The sequence below is a fragment of the Staurois parvus genome, unplaced genomic scaffold (genome assembly GCF_062004578.1).
Source record: "Staurois parvus isolate SC_StPar_1 unplaced genomic scaffold, SC_StPar_1.0 ptg000818l, whole genome shotgun sequence".
In the NCBI taxonomy this organism is placed as follows: Eukaryota; Metazoa; Chordata; class Amphibia; order Anura; family Ranidae; genus Staurois; species Staurois parvus.
This window is the reverse complement of record NW_028318614.1, coordinates 9759388-9784897: the sequence shown is the minus strand read 5'-3', so window position 1 is coordinate 9784897 and position 25510 is coordinate 9759388. Positions and strand designations below refer to the sequence as shown.

Here is a 25510-nt window from a genome sequence, read left to right as displayed (position 1 = left end):
CTGGCCAAGATTTGATAAATTAATATGATAGTTGGTTAATTTTATCTATGGAGATGATGATACATGAATGAATATGCAAATATAAAAAAAAACAGAATTTCTGAGATGATTGGATATGTTTAGTAAAAATCAATAGTTGATTTGTAGAATTCCTGTGACATCTTAAAAATGCTAAACAGCATAGCACATACAGTATATGTCAACAAAGACCTGATGCTCAAAAGCCTAGGATGCACAGATCTGGTAGAGTGTGTCTTAACAAGGAAGGGTAGGGAGTAACCCTATCTTTCAGACCATAAGCTCAAATGATAATTTGTCTGATCCAATTAGCAAAGATGGAGTGAGGGGCAGGCAGAAACCTGAGGGAACCCTCAGGAAGAGCAAAAAGGAAATCTGAGTGCCTGAAATAGGCAGTAGCTGAGCTCACAGTGTGTAGCATGTCAAGCCAGTGGATTGAAAATTAATTTGAATATTTCAGAGCAGGACATAAGGAAGGAAAGACAATCTTCTGGTTGAGGTGGAAAAAGGAGACCACTTTCTGGGAAAAAGAAGGGTTTAGGTCTAAGCCAACCTTGACATAGTGCAACATTAGGAAGGATTCCTTACAGGTCAAGGCCGTTAACTCACAGACCCTCTGTGCAGAGGTGACAGCAACAAGAAAGGCCACCTTGTGAGTAATGTCATACAAGGGAGTATCACTTACAGGTTTAGGTACAGGTGTATGTGACACCCTGAACAAAGGAGTGAGAGGCCAAGGACATCTGAAATAGAACAGCCATAGTTGAGATTTGTTCCTTAATGGTACTCAAAGCTGCATGCTATTCCAGACCAGTTCCCTTTGCAGCAAAATTGGCCTTACATGTGCAGTGGTAGACTTTGCATTAACTTGGTTTCCTTGCCCTTAAGAGTATTGAGATGATTGAGTCTGATTGGCTCCTGTCTCTCCGGACAGTGGCTTTAACAGTCATGCTATTAAAGCCAATGACCGAAAAGCAGGTTAGAACACTGTTCTTTGGGGCAGAAGATCCAGAAAGGTCCACTGAGAGTCTGCCCTGAGTCTGAATATGTCTGAGTACCACATCCACCTGGGACAATTTGATGTGATGACAATCACCAGGATGCCCTCCATCTCAATCCTGTGAAGCAGATGAGAAAGAATATAGCAAAATGGAAAGGCATAGATCAGGTGAAAATGATCTCACAGGGTCAGCAGTGTGTGCATTGCAAAAGTCCAAGGGTCCTTATACCTGGCAGCAAACATGTCTAGTTTATTGTTGAATCTGAAAGTCCATTGACCAATTTTATGGTGGACAAGACCAGAACACACCATTCTGCCCAACAGTGGATCAAGTCCACTTGATTTTGAGGGGAGCGACTTCTGACACCTCCTTGATGGTTGATATAGGCCACAGCTATGACATTGTTCAAATAAGTTCTCATCAGATGTACTCACAATAGAGGATTCTATCATTGAAGGAACAAGCAAATTGCTCTGAGATTCAGTGTCTGCACTGTCTGCTAGATGTTGGCTAACAGTACATCATCCAGGTACCCGAAAACATGAATCCCCAGGTAGGAAGTAGGTAGGGACTGACCTGGCAGTTTCCATGCTAAACTTTTACAACTGCAGGAACAAGTTGAGAGTTTTCAGATCCAGAATAGGCTTGATGGCTCTATTTCGTTTGGGAATCATGAAAAAGGTGGTAGAAGCCTGGAACATGTTCTGTTAGTACAGGGGTAATGACCCAATGAGACAAGAGCTGATGGACAGCAGCAAGCAAGTCCACCAGCTGTAATGGGGAAAGAGGCAAGTTTGAAAGAATGAAGCAGAGAAGAGCCAGAGTGTGAAAAATCAGTATGTAGCCCAAGGAAAGGACACTCGACCCAAGCATCTAAGGATTTCTGTGGCCAGTAGTCTTACAGAAGTGACTCCACTCTGAGATGTGCAGGCACCCCATCGTCAGAAAAAAGCTATGGAACCAACCCTGGCTGGGTAGGAGAGCCATTTCTTCTTGTGAAAGTAGGTTCCAGTATAGGTGCAAGCCTTCTTTTTTGGAGAAGAGTACTCTTACCTCCTCTAACCATCCTGATTTACTTATCCAAGGAGGTACCAAACAGGTATTCTCCTTCAAGTAACTTCTTGCAAGGAAACTCCTTGCTGACCAGCATTTATTCCAAAGGATTGCATGCAAGTGGATGAAACGAAGACTCATATTTGAGATCTGACAAAGAGTGTCTGCCAACTTTTCATGCAGTAGGGAAAAGTCATAGGTGAAAGATATGACTGTAGACTGAGGCATTTGGTATGATGGAACTAGTCCAGACAGCAATGGTCTGGCAGACTGCATTGAAGCCTGGTGGGGCCCACCAAAGAAAAGAGAGATTTATAGAGGGCCCTTTAACCTCTTGTCTGCTGGGTACTTGAACATGGGATTATCATCCACAGGAGGCACAATGATGTTTTGAAGACAAAAAAGGATTTACCACAGGAACCGTCTACATTTGTGGGCTACTGCAGAGTGTAAACATTTTCTATGAATGTGGCCAATCCCCTTACAAGACAGGCTCTACCATCAACTGAACTGGAAAATGTTTAGCTGGTTTAGGCAATTTAAGGGATCCCATGCTAGATACCTTGGTGTGAGCAGACTCAGGCTACTCTAATACTAAGCAGGAGTGCACAGTGTCAGTAATGGTAGCTAGGGTATCTAAAAGCTTCCTGATCTGATTCCTTATAAGGAGAGGGAACATCCTCAACTACCACCTCCTGCTCAGGTAACATGTCTGGGTCAAGGGCAAAGCCAATACCTATTTAGAAGTGAAGGCCAAAGGGGCATGGGTGTGATTGCTGCTAGCTATGGCCTTGATAAGGACTGAAATTCTGCTCATGAGATCTGACATTGCTCACCTTCTTGCTAGAAAACAATAACAGAAAGGTTAATGTACACTCATCTTATCTTTTTAATGTTCCTCTGGAGAAGAGAGAGTTAACAGTTGCCTGCTTGGCTACACTGCTTTAGGTTGCAGTTCTAAATTAGGTGCTGTGAATGCTCAATTGAGGAGAGCTCTTAGCATGAGACCCTTGATGACACGCAGACATTCAGAACAAAGTGACAGCTTGACCTTCACAGGGGACACAAAAGAAGAAGAATCGATGTGCTATAAGGCCGCCTTATGTCCTTTATACACATGCCTCTGGAAATCATGGTCTAATTAATAACCCCCTCTCCTGCTCACACCCAAAGCATATTCTCACCAGTCCGTATCTGATCCCAACTCTTGCTTTGACATAGCTGAACAAAAGAGGCCTCCGCTAAGAAGGTGGTAGAGAGCTGAGCGATAAGACTAAGAGCTTTAGAAGCGGCAGCCTGTGTCTCTTTAGGGAAATAAGCAACGTGTGTGTAAAATATTATCTTCTTGTCCCAATGCTCAGATCTTAAAGGATGGGAAGCTGCACTCCCTCTGCGATAGCTGAGAACATGCTGTTTGCAGGTCAGTGAAGGGATACAGGCTTTTCAAGGTCAAATATTTTCTCCAGAGCAGAAATCACAGGCTGGGACACACCAGGCCTTGAGTAATCCTAATCTATGTGTATTATGGCTACAATGAATGCACAGGATCCATCTGCATACTATAAATCAGAGATTGTTTCTATATGAATGCATAGTATTATTCAAATTCATACTCTGAGCAAAGAATGAGAGAGGCAGCAAGGTTATTGATACTCAGATTCCTAAACTGTTGAGACAAATGTGCAATTTTTCTCCTTAATCTGGTTTATATTACAATAGGAAATTGACATTGTGGAAACATAATTTCCTTTCCTTTGGTAATATTTGGAACACCCATGAAATAATCACAGGGTCTGACACACTGGATGGCTGTGTATTAGCAAGTAATTTTGATGCTAAACAGTATTTAGCATTGATTCTGCATTATCATGCACATGGTCCAATTGCAGTTGATGCTTACACTGGTCACATTGCTTCTAAACAATCAGCCATGTATGCACCATGATAGTGCAATAGGGTTTTCAAGCAATGCTCACCTTCACTAAAACTCTAGGGATGTGGTATATGATTATGTATACAATGGGTACATGTACACAGGTGCTTCATACAGATGACATTAATATGCTCGCCAAGCATTCTTTTTTCATTTGCCTGAACTTACTCCCCTTAGTGTTAAATAGGCCATGCACTACACTCACACTCCAGGCACACGTGGTGTAAACTCAGTGGGAGCTAATGTATGAGTGGGAAATGTATATTTCCACTCACAAAAATTAGATAAATACTCTGTTACTGTGGTAACACATATATGATATAAGCAGCTGTCTGCTCACCTGGAAAAAAGGTGTGGGGGTAGGAAGTTAAACATTCATGAAAAAAACAGCCCCTAGGAAAGCACCCAGGGAAAAAGGGTTGTATAGCACCCTACGAGGCTTGTACTAGCTAATTATTCCAACATGTGGACACAAGAGGGGGAAAATTGTTAAGAGAATTTCTAATTCTTTATTGGGATATCAAAATACAAAAAAAATCACAAAAACACATAACTCTCCCCTCTAAATGGCAAAACCACATTCCTTCACCACAGAAATAACCATAAAACAAGACAACGTTGTCCTAATTAACATGCATTGAACACTGTGAATGAACAGGGCACATTCTGAGGAAGCTGAGTTACGCCTATTGGCGAAACGTGTTGATGTGATTGGCTGACAGTTCGTAACCTCCCAGACCATGTGCACCCACCATTTAGGGGGGACGGTTATATGTCTTTGTGAATTTTTGTACTTTGATATCCCAATAAAGAATTAGAATTTTTCTTAACAAATTTTTCCCCTTCTTGTGTCTACATGTTGGATTAATTAGCTGGTACAAGCCTCATGGGGTGCTATATATATCATTATTTCCACCCACTGCTACTCCAGGGACATGTGGTAAGAACTCGGAGAGTGGTAATTTGCTAATAAGGCATGAATTAGCTGCACTCAAATCCAGGGATGGGCAGTGAGTACTCAGTGATTGTTTATATATAAGTAAGCCATGCAATATTCATACTCACAATGTAGTGACAGGTGGAAAGTACGCAGTAAGTGTTTATCTGTGAAAAAGCAATGCATTATCCACACTCACAGTCCAGGATCAATGATTACAATGTCAGTGTTTATTTAGGAAAACATTATGTTTTATCTACACTAATACTCTACATATGTAGTATGTCCACTAATGAATAGGTCATGCATTACCTTCTTTAACTTGCCCGGGACCTGTGAGTGAGCTTATTTATAATCCTGGTGCAAATTATAACTCTTTCCTTCAAAATCACTACCATCAAAAACTATAAAGAAAACAAGTCAAGAGTTAAAGTGGTTCCCCCTAAATACTTACCTGACCCTGATCTTGATTCAGAACTGTGCCCGAGAGCAGTGTCTCTCTCTCCTCACAGGACAGCGAGGCACCAGAGGTAGCCATTGGCTCCTGCTGCTGTCAATTAAATCCTGTGACAAGGGATTGGGGGCAGGGCTGAGCCACTCTGTCTGTGCCTATGGACGCAGGCAAAGTGCCTTGGGATCAAGCTCGCATGAGTACCCCTATAGGAAGTGGCTTCCTGTAATCAGGATCCCCTCAGCCCCCCTAAATATTTATCTGAGCCCAATCTCGATCCAGTGCTGTTCCTGAGGGCAGCATCACTCTCTGCTCTCTCTCTCTCCTCACAGGACAGATAGGCAGCAGAGGGAGCTATTGGCTCCTGCTGCTTTCAATCAAATCCTGTGACAAGGGATTGGGGCAGGGCCAAGCTGTTCTGTCTGTGTCTATGGACGCAGTAAGCATGCCTCAGGATCAAGCTAGCATGTGTGCCCCCATAGAAAGAGACTTCCTATGGAGGCACTAGCCGAAAAGGAGGAGCCAGGAGAGCTGGCAGGGGACCCCAAAAGAGGAGGATCAGGGCTGCTCTGTGCAGAACCATTGCACAGAGCAGGTAGGTATAACATGTTTATTATTAAAAAAGGTTTAGAATCACTTTAAACTTTAATGATTACCATTGATAGGATTCACCTGCTTACAAGATTCAACCCCTAAATTATTATTGTTTTAGAGATTAACACATTTCTGTGCATTCCTCTTCCTCTGTCAGTGATCAGTTTCTGATTCCACTAATGGGAAGCTGGTTTTCAAAAAGAAGTTTGGTTATGCACTGAGTTTAGATGAGAACAGGACTCAGAAGCATTCTGCTTTGAAGTGCAACTTCAGTCAAAGAATGAAGTGCTGCTAGATCTCTTCAGGCTGGCTGTTTTTTCAGGTATAGCTTTGTAAAACATTAAAAATAAGTGCCTATTCTTTTTAAAATCCAGTAATGCACTGTATTACCCTGCTCTGCACATGCTCAATCGCTCTCTATTCTTAAGCACTGTACCGAAAATGTACAGGCTGATCTGATGACAGTCTAAAGATTTACTGTTACTCAGGGGCTCTGGACATCAGCAGAGTGGCAGCCTCCAGCAAGAAGAAACAGTAGCAACGCTGGAGGCACGCACTAAATTTGGTAGCATAATTACTAATATGGAATGTATTTTCCTTGCTAAAAGAACATAATTTTTTTATCAAGTTGTTGTGGGTAAAGTTCCACTTTAAATATTAATCTACAAAAATCTGCAGAGATAAATTGTGGCGCCGCTCCAAGCTGGGAAGCAAAAGAAAGTCACCCCACCGGTGTACAGAAGGAGGGAGCCGACATCCTAAAATGCTTCAAATAGCTCCAATATAACAGAGAAACAGATACCGCTCTGCCCAGCCCAATGAGAAAGGTGTATGAGATGGCCTCAGCCATGGCAGTGCGTATTGTGTCAGTGGGTGTCAGTGACCGGAGCGGCGGCTGAGGCCATATCATACACCTGACTCATTGGGCTGGTCAGAGCGGCATCCATTTCTCTATTAATCTACAACAGTTACCATCTTTATCATACATATTAGTTTGTCTCCTTCAATTAATTATTGCCACTAAAATCATCACAATACTTTACTATAACCCAGTTTTCATCATAGAACAGAGCACAATTTCAGTGTTGAAGTGTTTGTCTCTTCCCTGATGTCTAAACCCACAATACTCAAACCTTGACATTTTTTTCACAATAAAGAAATACAAAGGCTTTTACATAAAGCACGATGAATGCATTACAAGAAAATTTCAGCGCAGCTTGTAGGGTAAAATGTCGGTCAAAGTAAACACATAATACAGTACTGTCAAGGATGGAATGAGGCCTAGGTTTACAGATGGAGACCAAATACAGATTCTATTTTCAATGCAAGAAGAAAAAAGCACCAATATCCATATAGAGCAAGCCAATAATATTTAGAAAAAAAAAGACTGAAAAATAATACATTATTTTGAGCCAAATCAACTAGTATAGAATGCTGTCACATAAGTAACAGTACTAATTTGCTCTCTAAAAAAAAACTTCCACAGCCTGACAGCCAATTATTGGATGGATAAGTGCTGAAGCGTCCATCAATGAATTTGGTTACTCGGTGAAAGTAACAAAAATTAAAGCTCACCATATAAAAGGCAAGGAGAATTTGATTGTCAGAGCAAAATTAGCAGATAAAGTGAAATCACAGAGGAATTCAGAGTGGTTTCCAACTAACGTTTAAGAGAAGAGAAATACCTCCAGAAGTTAGCAGGCAGATAACGTCCCTTTGAATGGTGTCTCCTCTATCGATAGAGTGATTTGATTTATCTTATTTAACACAAATAGAAATTTGGCTCACTCATTACAATGATTCCCCACCGTGTTGTTAATCCAATGGTTATCTTGTGCTTTGTCCATCCAAGCCCTGCTTATCAAGCAGATTAGTTTTCTTTAAAACGAATCTGATGAAAATCAAACTTTTTCTGATTTACCACTGCCTCTTGTAGTTATCTTCCTGCATGCTTAAAACTGGAATGCTATTGTACTGGAAAATGAATGTGGTGCTTGTACAACAGTCACTATGGATCTCCTAACCTGAAAGAGGTGAAAATAGATTGACAAATGTTGCAAGGTGTCAGCTGGCACAACTATATGGATATGAGATGGACGAGGAAGAGAGCTGACAGTTTTCCATTATAGGCAGAGGATGCTGCTGTGCCCCTAGAATATCACTGCCTGCACGGAGCCTCACATTGCAATTTAAAATCAGGACAGATTATCCTTTCATACTTATGACAATTCAGAGTACAGTTATTCTTTCTAAATCCTCTGCACAATTTATTCTCTAAAACAAGTCACTGCTGAGCCAGAGAATATTTCACTGCAACTGTGAAAACTCAACAGCAACAACACATTTTTATGAAAAATAGAACAGTGAAATAAATATCTCCCTTGTTCATAGTCATAACAATCAGCGTTTTTTTCGCTGGTATAGAGTGACATGGGACAGGTATAGAGTGACAAAGGGGAGGAACTCAAACATATTTATGGGACTTAAATGGGAATGTATAGCTTTTTCAATGTTTTTTTAGATCAGCTTGATGTACTGCAAATAATATTTTTAATGTGTGTTAACCTTTTAAAAAACTTTAGGGTTAAGCTTTCACAAGAAAACCTGGAAGATGATTAGCTTCTATGCAGATTTAGTAAATCAACCCCTTTGTTTCTATATAAAGTTTGTATTAATTTATGTACATGGGGCAGCCATATTTGCTGAATGCATATGCAAGCTCTTTTGCCTACTCTGCAATGGCTGTGTTCTTATTTCAACACTGGTTAGGAGGTTGGGCAGAGTCATTATAGTAGGCAACCTGCCCTGCTTCTAGTGACTAATCTACAAATCTCTACATAAAAAGACAATAAGCACTCAAGCTGGCCATAGATGGATAGAAAGTTGAACAAAAATTCTAAAGAAAAGCCTTAGGAAAGCCTTAAGAAAATTAGTATGAAAAAGTTCAGAACATGCTCATGATATTCAAATGTCACTTGAAAAATCTTGTTTGCTTTTAACATTTGATTTTGGAATGAATGGGCTTTACTGAATGAAAACTACATGCTCTGTTAGAAATGTGTTCATTTGAGAAAAATTTTCCATCCTGGTCCTTCGAATTTTCTCATCACTGCGGTCAAAAACAAACATCGATTTAATCCCACTAATGATTAGAAAAACAAGCAAACTTTCTTAGAACATTCTTTTGCTATGCAATTTTGTTTGAAATTCTACCTATTCTTACAATGCAAGGCCTTACCTGTAGGTAAAATGAATATCTCCTAAACGTGCACCATTTAGGAGATATTCTAGTGAGCAGCAGTCAGTGACATCACCTGTGCATTTGTGCTCATGCCCCTTCAGAGCCCTGAGCCACAGCCGTGACTCCCATGCACATGCGCTCGGCCAATTAAATGGCCAGAGCCTGCTAACCCGGAAGAAGACTGGGTGAAGATGGAATCTAAAGGTAAGTCTGACATAATGTTCTTGTATGCATACTAAGACATAGCAGATTACGGCTTAAACCTGCAGGGGGGACCTTTTTTTTGGTTAACTTTGTTACTACTTTAAAAATGGAGTTCAGACTGACATGGACTCACTTAGAAACGCTCACAACATTGAGTCTAATCACCCCACATCACACCATCTATGGCCAGGTTCACTCACATGATCACTCATACAACCCCATACAGCTGGGCTCATTCACATGGGCACTCCACGCTGTACATCATGAAGACACCTTTGTTTACTTTTCTGTTCTAGCGCTGAGCTGTGTGAAGACAGCCCATATTAGTGAATGAACAAGCATCGGCAGTACGGACTTGCCCGTACAGCCATGTATGACAGATACATAGGGACAGGCGCATGGCCCTGGATGTACAGGCTCTGTGATGGGGTCCATTCATCTATCCCTGCGTATCGGTAAAACTCAGCTGTGCAGGTGAGTCTGTACAGCGATGCATGCCCCATTCACTAATATGGGCTGCTGGCATGCAGTTCAGTGCTGGACAGAAAAGTCAACAAAGTTGTCTTCATGGTGTATGAGGTGGAGCGCCCATGTGAATGAGCCCTGGAGGAAAATGGAAAATGTAAAAGTCATAACAAAAGGTAACTGTAACATAAACATCTAAAAAAACCTTAAATTATGTATGTGCTTCCTGAAAATATGTGAAGACATCAAAAGAACACATTTCCTTGCTTTTTCATTTCATTTTACCATTGTTTTCATGTGGTATAAATATTACAGGGCAAACCCCCACATGGTTTCTGCTTCTTTTCTAATATTTTTGAAGGTATATGTTAAGCATAGACTGAGCATCTTCTATGAGGGCATGCTGAATTTAAAATCATATATTTCATTCAAGCATGGGTCAATGTTACTGCACAACAGTTACTGAAGTTATATTCATAGTCTGTGGGTTTTCATTGCAGGTATACAGTCTTATCAGGAGCGTGTACTTCAATTGTACAGACAGTACAACTGAACAAGGACCTGTTGAGATTCAGGGACCCATTTACAAAGGATGTGGTTCATGAGGGTGACACATACACCTGGGCAATGCTCTAGTTGAGGGCACTGTCAGGTCTGTAATATTCAACTGGTGTTGGGACGTAAACTTTTCCTTTGCCTTCTTACTTGGTCAGCACAAATGTATGCAGAATGTGTTTCCTATTTCCTCTTGAAGTCTTTTGGAAAGAAGTGAGGAGGTGTTCACTGTCTGATCATACTTCTATTGTATGGATCGTGAAAGAGGTTGGAACTTCTTAAAGGCTAAGCATCACATCTATCTTTCTATCTATCTATCTATCTATCTATCTACAGTATCTATCTATCTATCTATCTAGCTACATTGGAAAAAGTATTTGCAGTTGTAGTAAACTCTAGATATAAACGTGTAGGTATGGTGAATATCTCCTAAACCTGCACCGTTTAGTCCTCCAGCCAATGACAGAACTACACATGCATAGAGCGCTCTGCACTGAGTGTGCCCTGAATGCAGAGAACACCATGCTGTGGTCTTCACTCCCGTGACCATGTGCTGGAGTGACGTCATTGCGATCCGGCCATTCAACCAGCTGGAGAGTGCGAACTCAGAAGGGAGACTAGGTTAAGATGGACAGGCAGGGAGCGATGACAACCCAGCACTGGAGGACTCCATTTAAACGCTAAGGCATTAGTCTTTTTTTTGTTCAACAAACAGGGTGAATGAAAAAAATGACTTGATTTCCTCATCCACACACTTAATGTTGATAGAGGAATTCTTCCCGCTAAGGTATTGTATTCCTACATTCGGGAGACTTCCCGTTGTCAGAATACACTGTTCAGTGCTGCCGGCTATACCATGGCGGCACTGATCGATTTGGAAAAACCTGACAGGGTTGCTAAACCAGCTGAATTTATATTCATGTATGGCTGACTTAAGTCTGTCATAATGTGCTAGTATGCTGTGCATACTAGCGCATAATGGCATAAATTTGCATGGGCCCAATAATAAAAACAAAATGGCAGAGTTTACCACTGCTTTAAAGTGTACTGTAACTTTTGCCAAAATAAAAAATGACATCTCTGTTGCAGTCAGTCAATAGCATTAACAGTGTACTTTATTTTTCTGAGTTCCCAGTTACATAGCTTTAGTACCCGTTGATCCTATCAGTGGATTGTTTTTCCACTTCCATGAACAGGTCAAACTGTTTATCAAATGTTTTAGTTACAGGGTTGGCACAATCCACATAATGACACGGGTGCTTACCACAGTTAGTTTTTATTCACATGGTTAAAATTTTCCAAAAAAAAAGTTGCCATATCTTTTTAGGGGTAGCTGGGATTTGGCTTTAATTTAATGGTCTCATACTTATAGCATACTCATAGTCCAAAATGTTCATCAAAGGATACCCTGTCCCACAACAATGTTGTTTTTACTTCAGAATGCACAAAGCTTGCACCCTATTACAGAAAATAATGATTCCACTGGCAGAGTGAACAAGTAGTAAAACTACAGTATGTTACAGAGGGGTAATATTTGATTTTGCCTAAAGTTACATTAGGCATGAATGGCTGTGGGGAAAATATTGTTCACCCACAAGGTGAAGCTGACTATATCCACCATCATTCCATGTCAACTTCAGTATACTGTCTTTCAGCATTACACAATGTGTCAAATGCCATTGTTTCTAAAAGTACTGTCTATAGAGTTGCACAGCCCTGAGTAAATTATGTCAGGAGGCATATTTTCTCCCCCCAGAGCTCTGCTAACTTTTTTCCAAAAGTGTCACAATAATTGTAATGAAATAACCTGAGGGCATGATCCAAAGTGAAAGAATGCAAGTTATATCACAGCAGGGCATAACCTAAATGGAAAGAGTCCATATTCTGCATTTAGAAATATAAGAAGAAAAGAGGAAAAGAAAAGAAGAGTAGACAGATTTGATCTCTGAAATCAGAAGCTTTCCTATATTATGTTTGCCTGATTCAGCTGTTTCAATGCCTCCACTTCTCTAAAAATAAGCCTGTTTTTCCCACAGCTGTTTCAATTTTTAGTAATATGTCTATGTTAACAAGGGCAGATGTCCATGAGGCACAGTAAGAACCTCAGCTAACATTGCCGTTGGAAGATGCCACCTAAGTGTGCCACTTGGTAGGGGAAGCTCTGTCTCTGATTGATGCATAGTGGTCTGGTTAGTGTGCCTTTAATAATAACACATATTTCCTCAGGCAGTGGAACAAAAGGTCCTAAGAATGATGTGGCAGATGGAAGAAAATTTACATCTCCTCCAGTATAATATTATAGAGCATTTTAATATCATTTAATCAAAACCCATTATGTGCGAAATATAAACATCCATATGTGTATAGCCGGGAAAAGTGGAATCAGCCAAGATTAGACAAAAGCTGATTAAATACTTTGTACTGTACTCAGTGTGGAGAAAGATAACAAGACATTTATGTTGCGTTCACAAGCGAAGAAACAAAAGGTCTCAGTGGAAAATGCTGAGACAAAAAGCCTTTTTGTGTGATCGATTTCAGTCAAATTTTCGTTTAATAGGCGAGACAAGAAACACCTGTTGAGAGGGGTGGAGAAGAACAGTGACAGTGTAAGACGAAAAGAAAAGTGGCAAAGAACATAGAAAGCTCCAAAATGGTTTCACACAATAAAATTAGTTCCCGGACCTCTTCTCTTGCTGTGTTTTCCAAATGGCAAAAAAAAGCGCATTGATTTTTGATCCTTTGCATAAGATTTGTTCTTTTATCCAGACTAAAAAGCACACCTCTTAAGTGTTCCACGATGCAGTTTATATGTTACTGAAGGTGTTTATATGCAGACGATGTCCTATTACAGGGAGTCAGTAAGAGTATACTTTAATGTAGTGTTGAAGTTGATAAAAAAGGAACATTTTGTTGATAGTTGTGTTCAACTGTTACGTTACCACAGGTAGGGTGTTCAGATGTATTGGCCTGGGACATTGTAGGGAAAAATGACATGGTATGCAGCTAAAAAATGTCATATGAATTATTATTCAAGCTTGACTTAATGTAACACGGTTACTGTGGGGATTGAGGGAGGGCGCTACTTTAACACAAGAGGGAAAGACATTTAGGTTTGGTCCACAGCCTGTGACTGGGCAGTTGTTCATGCTAGAAAACAATCTGTGTCTGGTTTCATTTTAGGGTTTCCTCTGGTTTTTAAAAGGCACCATTTTAAAATTCCTCCAGTATAATATCATACTTACTTTAAAGCCTTCTTCTCATTGCGTATACCGCGGCTAGAGTCAGGAGTCCCCACATTGTCCAGAGAATTTTTGTAGCGTTTGCCCTAGAGAAAAAGCAAGAACAGTATCTTCAGTAAAGATATTCAATATCTCCAGTAAATACTCCATCAAAATTAACACATAGAAAACTATAACAAGCTTGAAACAAAAAGCAATGGTATCCCTTGAGAAAGAGGTTATATTTCTGTCTTACAGTGGACATGTTATACAAGAATGAATTAATGAAGTAGCCTAAGGAAAAGGACACCTTTCACAAGACAAAGTTATTATAAAAATATATAAGTAGTAAAATTTCCTATTGTTATGAAAATGGAGCTCAGGCACAGAAAGGAAATGTTACTTAACTACTCAAAGCTAGGGTCACTGGTGGATGATCTTTATAGACAAACATATACAGAACAATAGCAGTAATTGTTAAAATACCAATTGTGACACCTCCTCTTGTCAAAGCCAAGTTGACACTGAATTGTGTCCCCAAGTTTACTCAGCCTCTAACCTACAGTATATCCAATAGTAAATCTAACTTGAATGTTACACTATTCTCACCTGGTACCTTATACTGAACTAATCCTACAAATTTACTCTTAAAAGGTCATTTGACAGAAAGGTCCATACGGAAATGGGTTGATTTACTAAAGGCAAATAGACTGTGCACTCTGCAAGAGCAGTAGCTCCAAAACGTAGTAAATGAGTTAAAGTTTTGCTTTACAAAGATTACCCAAACACATGCAAAATTCAAAATACAAAAGCAGCCATTTTGCTTACACATGATTGGATTATGGAAGTCAGCAGAGCTTTGCCAAATTCACTGACCTCTTAAGCAAATGCACTTGCAAAGTGCACACTTTATTTGCCTTTAGTAAATAAACCCCAAAGTGTTTATTGTGCTCTACCCACTGCCCTGACCCACTGCCAGATAGCAGGTTGAACATTACACAGGGCTAAACAACACGGGGTAAGCGAAGAAAACGCATCATGTGACAGGGTTCAGGTCTTACACAAAATAGGCTTTGTCTGACAAACAACATCCTAGAGCTCACATTAATCATATTTACATTGTAACTATAAATGCTGATATCTAACCCCTTGGAATCAAAATTTCACAGTTCCAACAATTCATTGCCAAATACTACAGATCCCGTTGTGCATATTTAGGGATACCCAGACTATCTGAAGCTTAATCTCCCTTTTCATTGACCTGAGACCCTCTTAGAAGATAAGGAGAGTCCACCTTTTCCCTTCAATTAATACATTGAATAGAGGTAAAAACTGCTGAGACTAAAAGCCAAAGGAGTCCTGATGCAAAATGTAAAAAGTGGGCACTTTATACCTCATACAAAAACACTTCACTGTACTATTTGGCCCTAGAGGTGCTGCTTTTTAATAAAACTGTAGGGAAAATATATTTTTCAACATATACACACATACCAAATGAGGTGTAAAATTTCTGTATTGTGTACTGAATGTAATGTAGGAATGTAGCCTGTAAATTAAAATTGTACTAAACCCAGATATTTACCCTCCTTGTATAGCTAAGGTACATCAACAACTATATATATATATATATATATATATATATATATATACACACACACACTATATTGCCAAAAGTATTGGGGCATCCCTCCAAATCATCATTGGATCATTGAATTCAGGTATTCCAATCACCTCCGTGGCCACAAGTGTATAAAATCAAGAACCTATGCATGCAGACCGCTTCAACAAACATTTGTGAAAGAATGGGTTCGCTCTCAGGAGCTCAGTGAATGCAAGCGTGGTACTGTGATAGCTTGCCACCTGTGCAATCCATGAAATTTCCTTGCTACTAAATATTCCACAATCAACTGTTAGTGGTATTATAACAAAGTGGAAACATCTGGGAATAACAGCAACTCAGCCATGAAGTGGTAGGCCATGTAAACGCATGCTGAAGCGCACAATGTGCAGAAGTTGCCAACTGTCTGCAGAGTCACTAGCTAAAGACCTCCCAACGTTATGTGGCCTTCTGATTAGCACTACAACAGTGCATAGAAAGCTTCTTGAAATGGGTTTCCATGGCCAAGCAGCTGCATCCAAGCCTTACATCACCAAGTGCAATGCAAAGCTTCCGGATGCAGTGGTGTAAAGTATGCTGCCACTGGACTCTAGAGCAGTGGAGACGTGTTCTCTGGAATGACGAATCATGCTTCTCTGTCTGGCAATCCAATGGACATGTCTGGGTGTGACAGTTGCCAGGAGAACGGTACTTGCCTGACTGCATTGTGCCAAGTGTAAAGTTTGGTGGAGGAAGGATTATGGTGTGGGGTTGTTTTTCAGGGGTTGGGCTTGGCCCCTTAGTGCCAGTGAAGTGAACTCTTAAGGTGTCACCAGACCAAGAGATTTTGGACAATTTCCCGACCTTAACCCAATAAAACACCTTTGGGATGATTTAGAGCAGAGACTGTGAGCCAGGCCTTCTTGTCCAAAATCAGTGCCTGACCTCACAAATGCGTTTCTGGAAGAATGGTCAAACATTCCCATAGATACACTCCTAAACATTGTGGACAGCCTTCCCAGAAGAGTTGAAGCTTTTATAGCTGCAAAAGGGTGGGCCAACTCAATATGTAACCCTATGGACTAGGACTGCGATGCCATTAAAGTTCATGTGAGTGTAAAAGCAGGTGTCCCAGTACTTTTGGCAATATAGTGTGTGTGTGTGAGTGTGTACACCCCAACAGATTTGTCATAAAACCTTTATTTACCTTTCAGTATCCACATTTTCTATGGGTCACTATAATTCAAAATACTCCCACAAATGTGGGCCATTGATTGCAAACAAGATTTGTTTATTTGCATACACAAAAAAGTATTTTTCCTAACAAATTCATTCAAGACTATGTTGCAAAAATGAATACACCCCAAAGAAAGTCTTAGGAGCAAAGCTAAATTTTAGACAACAAAATCCTAATTAACAGGAATTCAACTACAGGTGAGTCTAATTATTCATTAAACAGGTATCCAGCAGACAGTTGTTTCTAAAAGGGCATTACTTAACAAAGAAAACCGCTTTCCATTTCATGCTGTCAGCAATGGCACCACATGAGAGAGAAATGTCACAGGGCCTGAGAGAGGAAATAATTTCTTTACACAAGAAAGGTGAAGGCTACAAGAAGATCAGCAAAGCTTTACTTAGCAGTTAGAATACTGTAGCAAAGGTGATACAAAAATTTAACAAAGATAGAACTGCAACCATCTCACAGAGATGTCCAGGCCATCCACAGACGTTAACACCTCAAAAGGAACATCTTTTGATGAGAAGGGTTGAAGAAAATCGCCATGCAAGTTCACTGCAGTTAACTAAAGAAGTAGAAAGCCCAACTGGGGTGATTGTTTCCTGAGACACAATACGGCGTATACTGCAGAGGAATGGAATGCATGGGAGTTGTCCACGAAGGAAGCCTTTCCTAAAGCCCATGCAAAAAAAGCCCACCTAGAATTTGCCAGGGACCATGCTGAAAAAGAAGAAGACTAATGGGACTCTGGACTGTGGAGTAATGAGACCAATATAAATGTTTATGGAACTGATGGCTTCAAAACTGTATGGCATCGCAAAGGTGAGGAGTACAAAGAAAAATGCATGGTGCCTACAGTGAAACATAGTGATGGCAGTATCCTTCTGTGGGGCTACACGAGTGCTGCTTGTGTCAGGGTGCTGCATTTCATTGATGGTATCATGAATTCACAGATGTACTGCTCTATATTCAAAGAGAAGATGCTACCTTCACTCCGTGCCCTTGGTCGTTGTGCACTTTTCCAACATGACAATGATCCAAAACACACATCTAAGGCCACTGTTCCATTTAGGAAGAACAGGGTAAAAGTGATTCAGTGGCAATGTATGCCTCCTGATTTGAACTGAATCGAACACCTATGGGGAATTCTGAAGAGACAAGTTGAGCATCTCTCTCCATCCAGCATCCAGGCTCTAAAAGAGGTTGTTCTTGAAGAATGGAAAAAGATTGATGTTTAATATGTCGAAAACTTGTTCATTCCATGCCAGAAGACTTAGTGCTGTCCTTACAAATCATGGAGGTCATACAAAATAGTAGATGGAGTCATTTTTGTTGTGGGGTGTATTTATTTTTACATCAACTAATTTAAGTAAAACTGATGATTTTGTAATATAAAACTCAGTTTTGTCAAAATTTTGGAAATTGTTCTTGTGTTCATTGAGATATTGATGAAAATCTTACTTTTCAAAAGGGGTGTACTCATTTATGCTGCGCACTGTATATATATAATAGTTTGAAAAATCATGGGGTTCCTGTCTGCCAGAAAAAAAATTTGTTTTGTCCAAAAGAATAACAAACAAGTACAATAGAAAAACATACAAAATCCAGATACAGGATAAGCCACCTAGAAACGGGCCTTTGACATAGCAGATGTTTAAGCATAAGGGAAAAAGGGACCTCTTCATACGACCCTACATGAAAACATTGGTAGGCTGGAATATTTGTCAGATATCCAACTTAAAGTGAGATAGGCCTCATCACCTCCCCATACAGCCAGCTGCATTGGTGGATCCGCCTGGATCTCCCATTGATTCTCACTTCCCTGGACTTTACCTGTCCGTACCAACGTACAAAATTACACTCCCAAGGTCTAGAGCAAAAAAATGGGGGGGGCAGGGGCAAGGAAAAATTGGGGCAGGTAGGAGGGCAGACCTGCTCCGTCTCCACCTATTAACAGTTACTAAGGGACAGGTAGTCTCAAATCCACTTTCATGGACATATGGGCTTGTTGCCACAGTGTCTAAGAAGGAGGTTGCCCTGCCAAAATGCGGTCAAAATCTGCAGTTTAGGTGTAGTCAAGTAAAACCATGTCTTATGAAACTTCTCCATTCCCTTAAAGCGGTAGTAAGCCGCAGCAAAAAAAAAATTTAAAAATTGGGCCCCGGGCAGTTTAAGTCATAATGTGCTAGTATGCACTTACTTGAAAATGAAGTCCTATTGAGCTGCACTGTCACTGCTGTAGGTGCCTCTATCTTCACCCGCTCTTCCTTCCGGGGTTCGCAGGCTTTGGCGGTATGAATGGCCATGCCACGGTGACGTTACTCCCATGCATGCGCGCGAGAATCACTCTTTACGGCACAGGGCTCTGAAGGAATGGCACAGGTACCCTGTTCCTTCAGAGCGCATGTGCTGGTGATGTCACAGGTTACTGCCAGAGTAAATATCTCCTAAACGGTGCACGGACATATTTACTGTACCTATAGGTAAGTGTTATTATAGGCTTACCTATAGGTAAAATTAAATCAAGGTAGTTTAGTCCTACTTTAAGTTTATGCCTGTTTTTAATTATTCTCTTTCAGTTGCGTGAAAAGCCATTAAAAAAAAAAGTGTGCGCTGTCAATCAAGCATCTGTTCCGCTTACGGGGCAGAGAACATGCCTGCCTGAGAGCACACTGCACTCTTAATAGCCCTGAGGGAGGGCATGTAATAGCTAAAGTGATGTCACATAAAATGTTAAGCACTGTTGTTAAGCCCTGCCTCCCACCCGGGCCATGCTGCAGTGATAAGGACAGCAATCATGTGACCTAGGAAGTTGTGTACAGTAATACATTACTTACTTACTAGGCTTACTTACTATTAGCCTGCAAATTGCTGCCAGGAAGTCCGAGGAATGGCAGGATCACCAGGTAATTACAATTAGAGAAGATATTTATATAAAAAAAAAACAAAAAAAAACTAAAGGCACAGATAGATATTAGATGTAATTAGGTTGCAGGAAAGTTTAAATGTTTTTTTGTGGGCGGGGTTTAGAATCACTTTGGAAACACTCACAGTGGGTCTGTATAGCTTCTGAACAATTGGAGCACCTTGCTACCAGAAAGTACTAAGAGTAAAACAAAACACACCGGAAATAGTGCAACTTATAACCAATGTAAAGAAATTTTCTAATAAGCCTCTCAAGACTGTTATGGGCTGATTTGTGAAAAACAACACATAAAAAGTGTATTAGCCTAAACCAACCATTCATATTTCATTTTTCAGATGAAACGAAAAAAACTGAATGATTGCTATAAACAATAGCTGTATGTTTGCTTCATTTTTTCAACCCTAGATTTTACAAATAATTCCCTGTATGTTGATAAAAACCCTGTTCCTTCAAGTCTTTGCTTTACAGTTATTTTATTTATTCTCAGATTTTGTGACAAACCTGTCAAGTGCCCCTCCCCCATTTGCTCAATAACACGAGTAGACAGGCTGCCAACTGCAAGACACACATCAGTTTTCTAAATGCCTCAGTACTGCTGTGATCACTGAAATGGAGAAATCTGGGCAAAGAGCAGATTAAAATTGATTTTAAAGCCTCTGCTTGGTAAAAGTGGTCAATTTCTTAAACTTTAGTTGCCAAATAATTTTTTTTTACATTTCTTTGCAAGTGACAGGAGTGAAATAAAGATGAATTCCAGGCACGTAGCTAACTGTACAGTTTAAATATATATGAGAACTATTTTATGGACTAAAATATTCCTAATTTTATGCAGCTGCCAGGCACCCCTGTCAGAAATTATCAGCAGATCTCCTCAACTTCCACTGCAGGAGAAGCATAGATTAATCAGAGACCTACCCCTAACCTACTAACTAGACAAATAAATGGCATCATTATCCTGAAATCATTCTTCTTCCCACTAGCTCCTGTTTAGAATTTTCATTACACTGCAGCAGAGACAGATTGTATAATAGAATTGATCCTCTGTGACAAGCGACTTTGTCTAGGCTGAAATGATGTCATCAGCCTGCTGCAGACAGAAGAAGGCATTTCCTCAGTCTCCCCTTCATCAGTGAGCAAACTGCAACATTGCAAGTTTGCAGCAAGTCACAAGATGAGAGGCTGCATCAGGGGGCTGGAATCAGACATCTGTCACAACCAGTATAGGCACCCCGATCTACATGGACCACATGTCCGTTTACATCCGACTGTCATCTGATGCTCTAGATGGAAGGGGAATGGATCTCCATTTGTTTGTTTTTGGAGGACTGGATTGTATGCAGGCGGGTGTAAACAGACACATATCTGTTTACATCCACCTCCCCATAACAAAGGGAGGTCCGTTCGGGTCCGCCTGAAAAACAGTGGTTGCAGGAAAGAAAATCGCTTTAATTCTCCATCAACACAGCCCGTGTTGATGGGAGAATCCTTCCTGTGGTGCCATCCCCACCAGGAGAACACAGTGATTACTGCCAACAGCTATAATAGCTGCTAGCTATAATCACATATACGATTCGTCAAGCTGGTTGTACCCAAGTTGCTCAATCGAGCAACTTGGGTATATTCAGCCTGCCCGTGTGTGGTTCGAATCTCGGCCGGTCCCTGCTGAACCGGCCAAGATTTGAAAAGTCTATGGAGGGCTTAAGTCTCTGTCCTGGAACAAGCACATATATCTGATATGCACATGCATGCTTTGGGTCAGTGACTCATAAACTAATAAAGCAAGGATGCAGCTCCAGATCCTATAGATTCAAAAATAAGTCAGCAATGGTAGCTCCCATATTCCAGATACATCCCCTTTATTCAGCTGCAGATCCTTTTAACACCCTGCCAACAAAGGCATTGATAAGCTAACAAAGCTGCCTTAGGGGCCCCTTCACACCTAGCATATGCCATAATATACATTTACGCTCACTATCAACATGTGTTTTTGCCCATGTAAAGACATGTTTTTGTTAATAGGGAATGAAAAGTGACGGGAGAACATTCAAAGTAGTGGATTTTCCATGTCATAATTTAATGTGTTTTACTGCATAAAATGTAACAAGTAAGAATGGGCCTTTAGAGTTCCTATAACTTTGACCTTTTCGCCACCAGACTAATTTATCTATTTTCACATTAATAAAATGCACATTACAAACCTGAAAACCTAAAGGCTAAGTTCACCTTTAAAAATGCACATATTTTTGCATGAAAGAAAAATGTGCATTTATTATTCTTTTTCCCAGAACTCTGCAGAGCACTACACTCAAAATCAGGATTGTGGGTGCAATGTCCTGCAAACTCTTCCTCCAGTTTTTTTCAGTTAGTGAGCTGGAGGAATTGTCAATGCACTATTAGTGTGGTGATCACTGCCCTTGTATTCCATTGAGAACTACAGGTCTACTTCAGTGGCAGCCCAGATTTGTAGTTTATTTATTCACAGATCTTTCTGAATAAATGATAGGGCTGTGTGGGTGGAGTCCCCTCACAGCTGCATGGATTTCAAACTTCACAGCTGCAGCAGGAAAGAAAAATAGGAATGGATGCTTCAGATGTGGGAGGTTGCTTAGCAACATTTTACATATAACACCCTAAATATGAGCATAGCATGTAACATGTTGCTAAAGGTAGAGTTATCCTTTAATAAAGTCCAGCCTACCCATATATTTTCTGAAACCAGATAGTGCTTTTTTCTGTACATTCTATAATTCTTATCCAAATGTTGGTCAAAGCCAAACTTTCTTTTAAAAACACACTAAAATTCTTAGCCCATCTAAATATATTATCTCCAACATTTCCATCAAATTTAAAAGATTTAAAATTCAAATTTATAAATAAGAAATAGTATTAGATATAAAATTGTGTGTGCTAGCAAAGTGGTAAAAAATTAAGATACCTTGGATTGTAAATAGATGGTGCACTACAAACCTTTACAGCTACTCAATTCAAACTAAAATGATGGCCTTAAAATTATACTTCTATTTCTAGTGCCTAATATGCATTATGTAAATGACATTAATGTATGTATTCTAATTGTGTTTATGTATATGTTGCGCACATTGGCTGCTGCTGCTGTCAATCAAAATCAATGAGGAGGGAGCTGGGGAGGGAAGGGGGGGTGGCTTAGCTGCTCTGTCTGTATCAACAGAGACAGACAGGGTAGCTCAGGAGTGGACATGCACTAGTGCCCCCATGGGAAGCAGCTTCCTATGCGGCACTGGCAGAAGAGGAGGAGCCAGGAGCGCTGGAGGGGGACCCAAGAAGAGGAGGTTCGGGGCTGCTCTTTGCAAAACCATTGTTTAATATTGTCACAAGAGGGCTGACATGCCCTTGCATAATAGAAAACCCAGGATGTGACAATAAGTGCTCTTTATGGAGGCATCAAGGTTCTAAACAGGGGAAACCAGGAAAAGCCACATATGAATTTAAATTCAGCCAGTCCCTGCTGGACCAGCCAAAATTCAATCCATCTATGGTCAGCTTTAGAGAGGACGCTTTGGGGGACCAGTTGCATCACTGAAATGAGGACTAAGGTAAGTATTATTCCTTATTCCTGCACCCCTCGAATAAACGAGTAGGTAACCTTTGCGGTGCTGGGGAGGCCCATTTCAAGTGTAGACTAAGTTCTTAGATGTGCCTGCAGTTGGTAACAATACTTTGAGTGATTAAGCAAGTGCACATACTGACAAAAGTTCATAGTCTCAAAAGCCAAATTTTGTAAATTAGCAAATGGGGCATGATTTGAGTAAATGTAGATGATTTTTTAACAGACTGGAGGGCAGTATTTTAAAGGCTAATTCCCACAAGCATGCAGGCATTAAGATGTGCATAACATGCGTACTTCTCTCTTTTTTTTTAACTTATTTACTTTGACAACTCATTTAACTTTATTTGTGGCAGTGCTATGCTGTGTTACAGCACGTCTGAATGAGCTGCACTTCCCCAAAAATGCAACATGCCCTACTGTTTTCAGCACACACCAAATTAAGCAATAGGACATAAACCAAATGGTCTAGTCTATGCGTTAGGACTTTACTGGACAACACTGTCCAATACAGTTCAAAGAACGAGCCTTGACTTGACTAAGGTATCATTTGACACCACCCATGTTTTAGTAGTAATAACCATTCTCTCTACTGAGGCTACACATTGTTTGAAACCTGTACACAACTGGCTCTAGGACATTTAGAATTCTGACCTTTATAAAACAACAAGATGCATTCTTACTAGCAGGGGTCTCAAATCAATAATAATAGATAAATATATCTGGCACTTGGGAGAGCGCTAAATAGATTAGCATACCTTTTAGAGTTACAGTAAACATGTTCCTGCAATCCTAAACATGATGAAATCCAGGCTCAACCGGGGAAGAAAAAATGTATGCAGAAAATGTCACATTAAAACCATCATTCTCAGGAGTCAACATATCACCCTGGAAAAGACTACAGAGGATTTTGCACCAAGTATCAAACAGATGTAACTCGGATACACCAGGCAGCTATGACGTCTCTCTGACTAACTTGCTTTATATATAGTTTTACTTATGAATTATTAAATCCCTTCTGAATGCAGCTGGCAGAGGAGAACAGGTTTTAATGGGGCCTGGGAAGGAGAACAGAGGATTTGATTCTGCAAGAGGAGGCTGAATGTTTTGCAGAACTGTAGCACCCCGAGGAACTGAAAGAGAAGCTCTGCCTGTGAATTGGCTCTCCAGCAGATACTGACAGAAAGACCGTTTAATTCAGTGCTGCCTCTGGGGAATATTCTTTCTATTCACAGTATGCAATAATTAGCAACTTACAATTAGGTTTACTAAGCATGGTATTGACGGTATGTTACTGACCATTCAGGTTCCAGTGAAATGGTATAAAGCTTGGGCTGACCTAAAGGCTTGAGAAATTACATTATTATAAGGATTAAATACTCTATTTTTATTCACGGTCAAGTAGTGGGCTACAGCTGTACTTACACGGTACAACATGGCCTTTAGAAGTATGACTACACTTATCGGGGCCCAGAAGGGTGAGGGGTCTCTCTCCAATTACCACAATACCACTTTATGTGATACAATGAGCAAGTCGTACAATACCATTCTATTTGAAATCGGAGAAAAGCCAACATCTGATCTTCCATAGCATTGAATGAATGATGACCTTTTATGTATCTAGCTAAAGTCTACCCAAAGTGATGTACAGTAAAGTACACCTGAAGCAATGTTGAATTTAACAAACTGCTAATATCAGAGCAAAGCAGGCATCTAAAAGTACCCCTCAGTTTCTGAAATCTAGCTTAGCCTGTCTCTTATAAAGTCTGCACCTCACTATTGATCAAAAAATGATATAAAAACTGAATCACTATAATTGGAGTCCAGGTCCTGTGCTGAAGACATGTATTGCAAACACATGAGTTGGCTGCTTGGCATGATCTCCATTTAGAGACTGATATGCATTTTCTCAATGAGTAAAAAGGATTCTCTGATTGGATGAGGTGGAGAGGAGAGGCGGTGATGTCCTGTTCTGTGCATTCACTGACAAAATGAAAATAGTCTCGGAATGGTGTCCATGCCAAGCAGGTGACCTCTTGTGTTCACAAAGAAGCAGAGAAGATGCTCAGAACAGGACCAAGAAGCAAGTGAATATGACTGTAGTAGAGGTATCAAATACAGTGATGTACCGCTTGTAGACGAATCCCACAGGTATGGTATATGCAGAGTTACACTGATCCAGGCTGGACCAATTTAACTAAGTAGAAAATCCATACCTGGAATTCTTCTTTAATTCTCTCTGCACTGTCAGAACAGAGAAACTTGTCGGACAAATCAACAGTTCTATTGTGCGAATAAAGACTTAAGCATAGGAAGCCGAACCGTGGACTGCTCAGATCTTCTCCAAAAATTCATGAGATCCAAAATTGCAACGTTAACAGTCACAGTTGCTTAGGTAACTTCATATAAATACATAAAAATGTACATTTAGAAAAAAAAAGCTAAACCAAGTGGATGTAATAGATGTGTATTTATACTCTCATAGCATAATAAATCT

At 40.3% G+C, this 25510-nt stretch overlaps 1 protein-coding gene across 4 annotated transcripts in view; it reads right to left on the bottom strand.

The window, feature by feature from the left end:
- The window catches only part of SYT7 (synaptotagmin 7), a 529323-nt gene that overhangs the window by 207619 nt on the left and 296194 nt on the right, over positions 1 to 25510 (bottom strand). For all 4 annotated transcript variants that reach the window (XM_089655043.1, XM_089655044.1, XM_089655045.1 and 1 more), the window contains exon 3: positions 13695 to 13777. In XM_089655043.1, coding sequence (XP_089511169.1) covers positions 13695 to 13777 — 83 coding nt within the window. The remainder of the gene's footprint in view (positions 1 to 13694; positions 13778 to 25510) is intronic.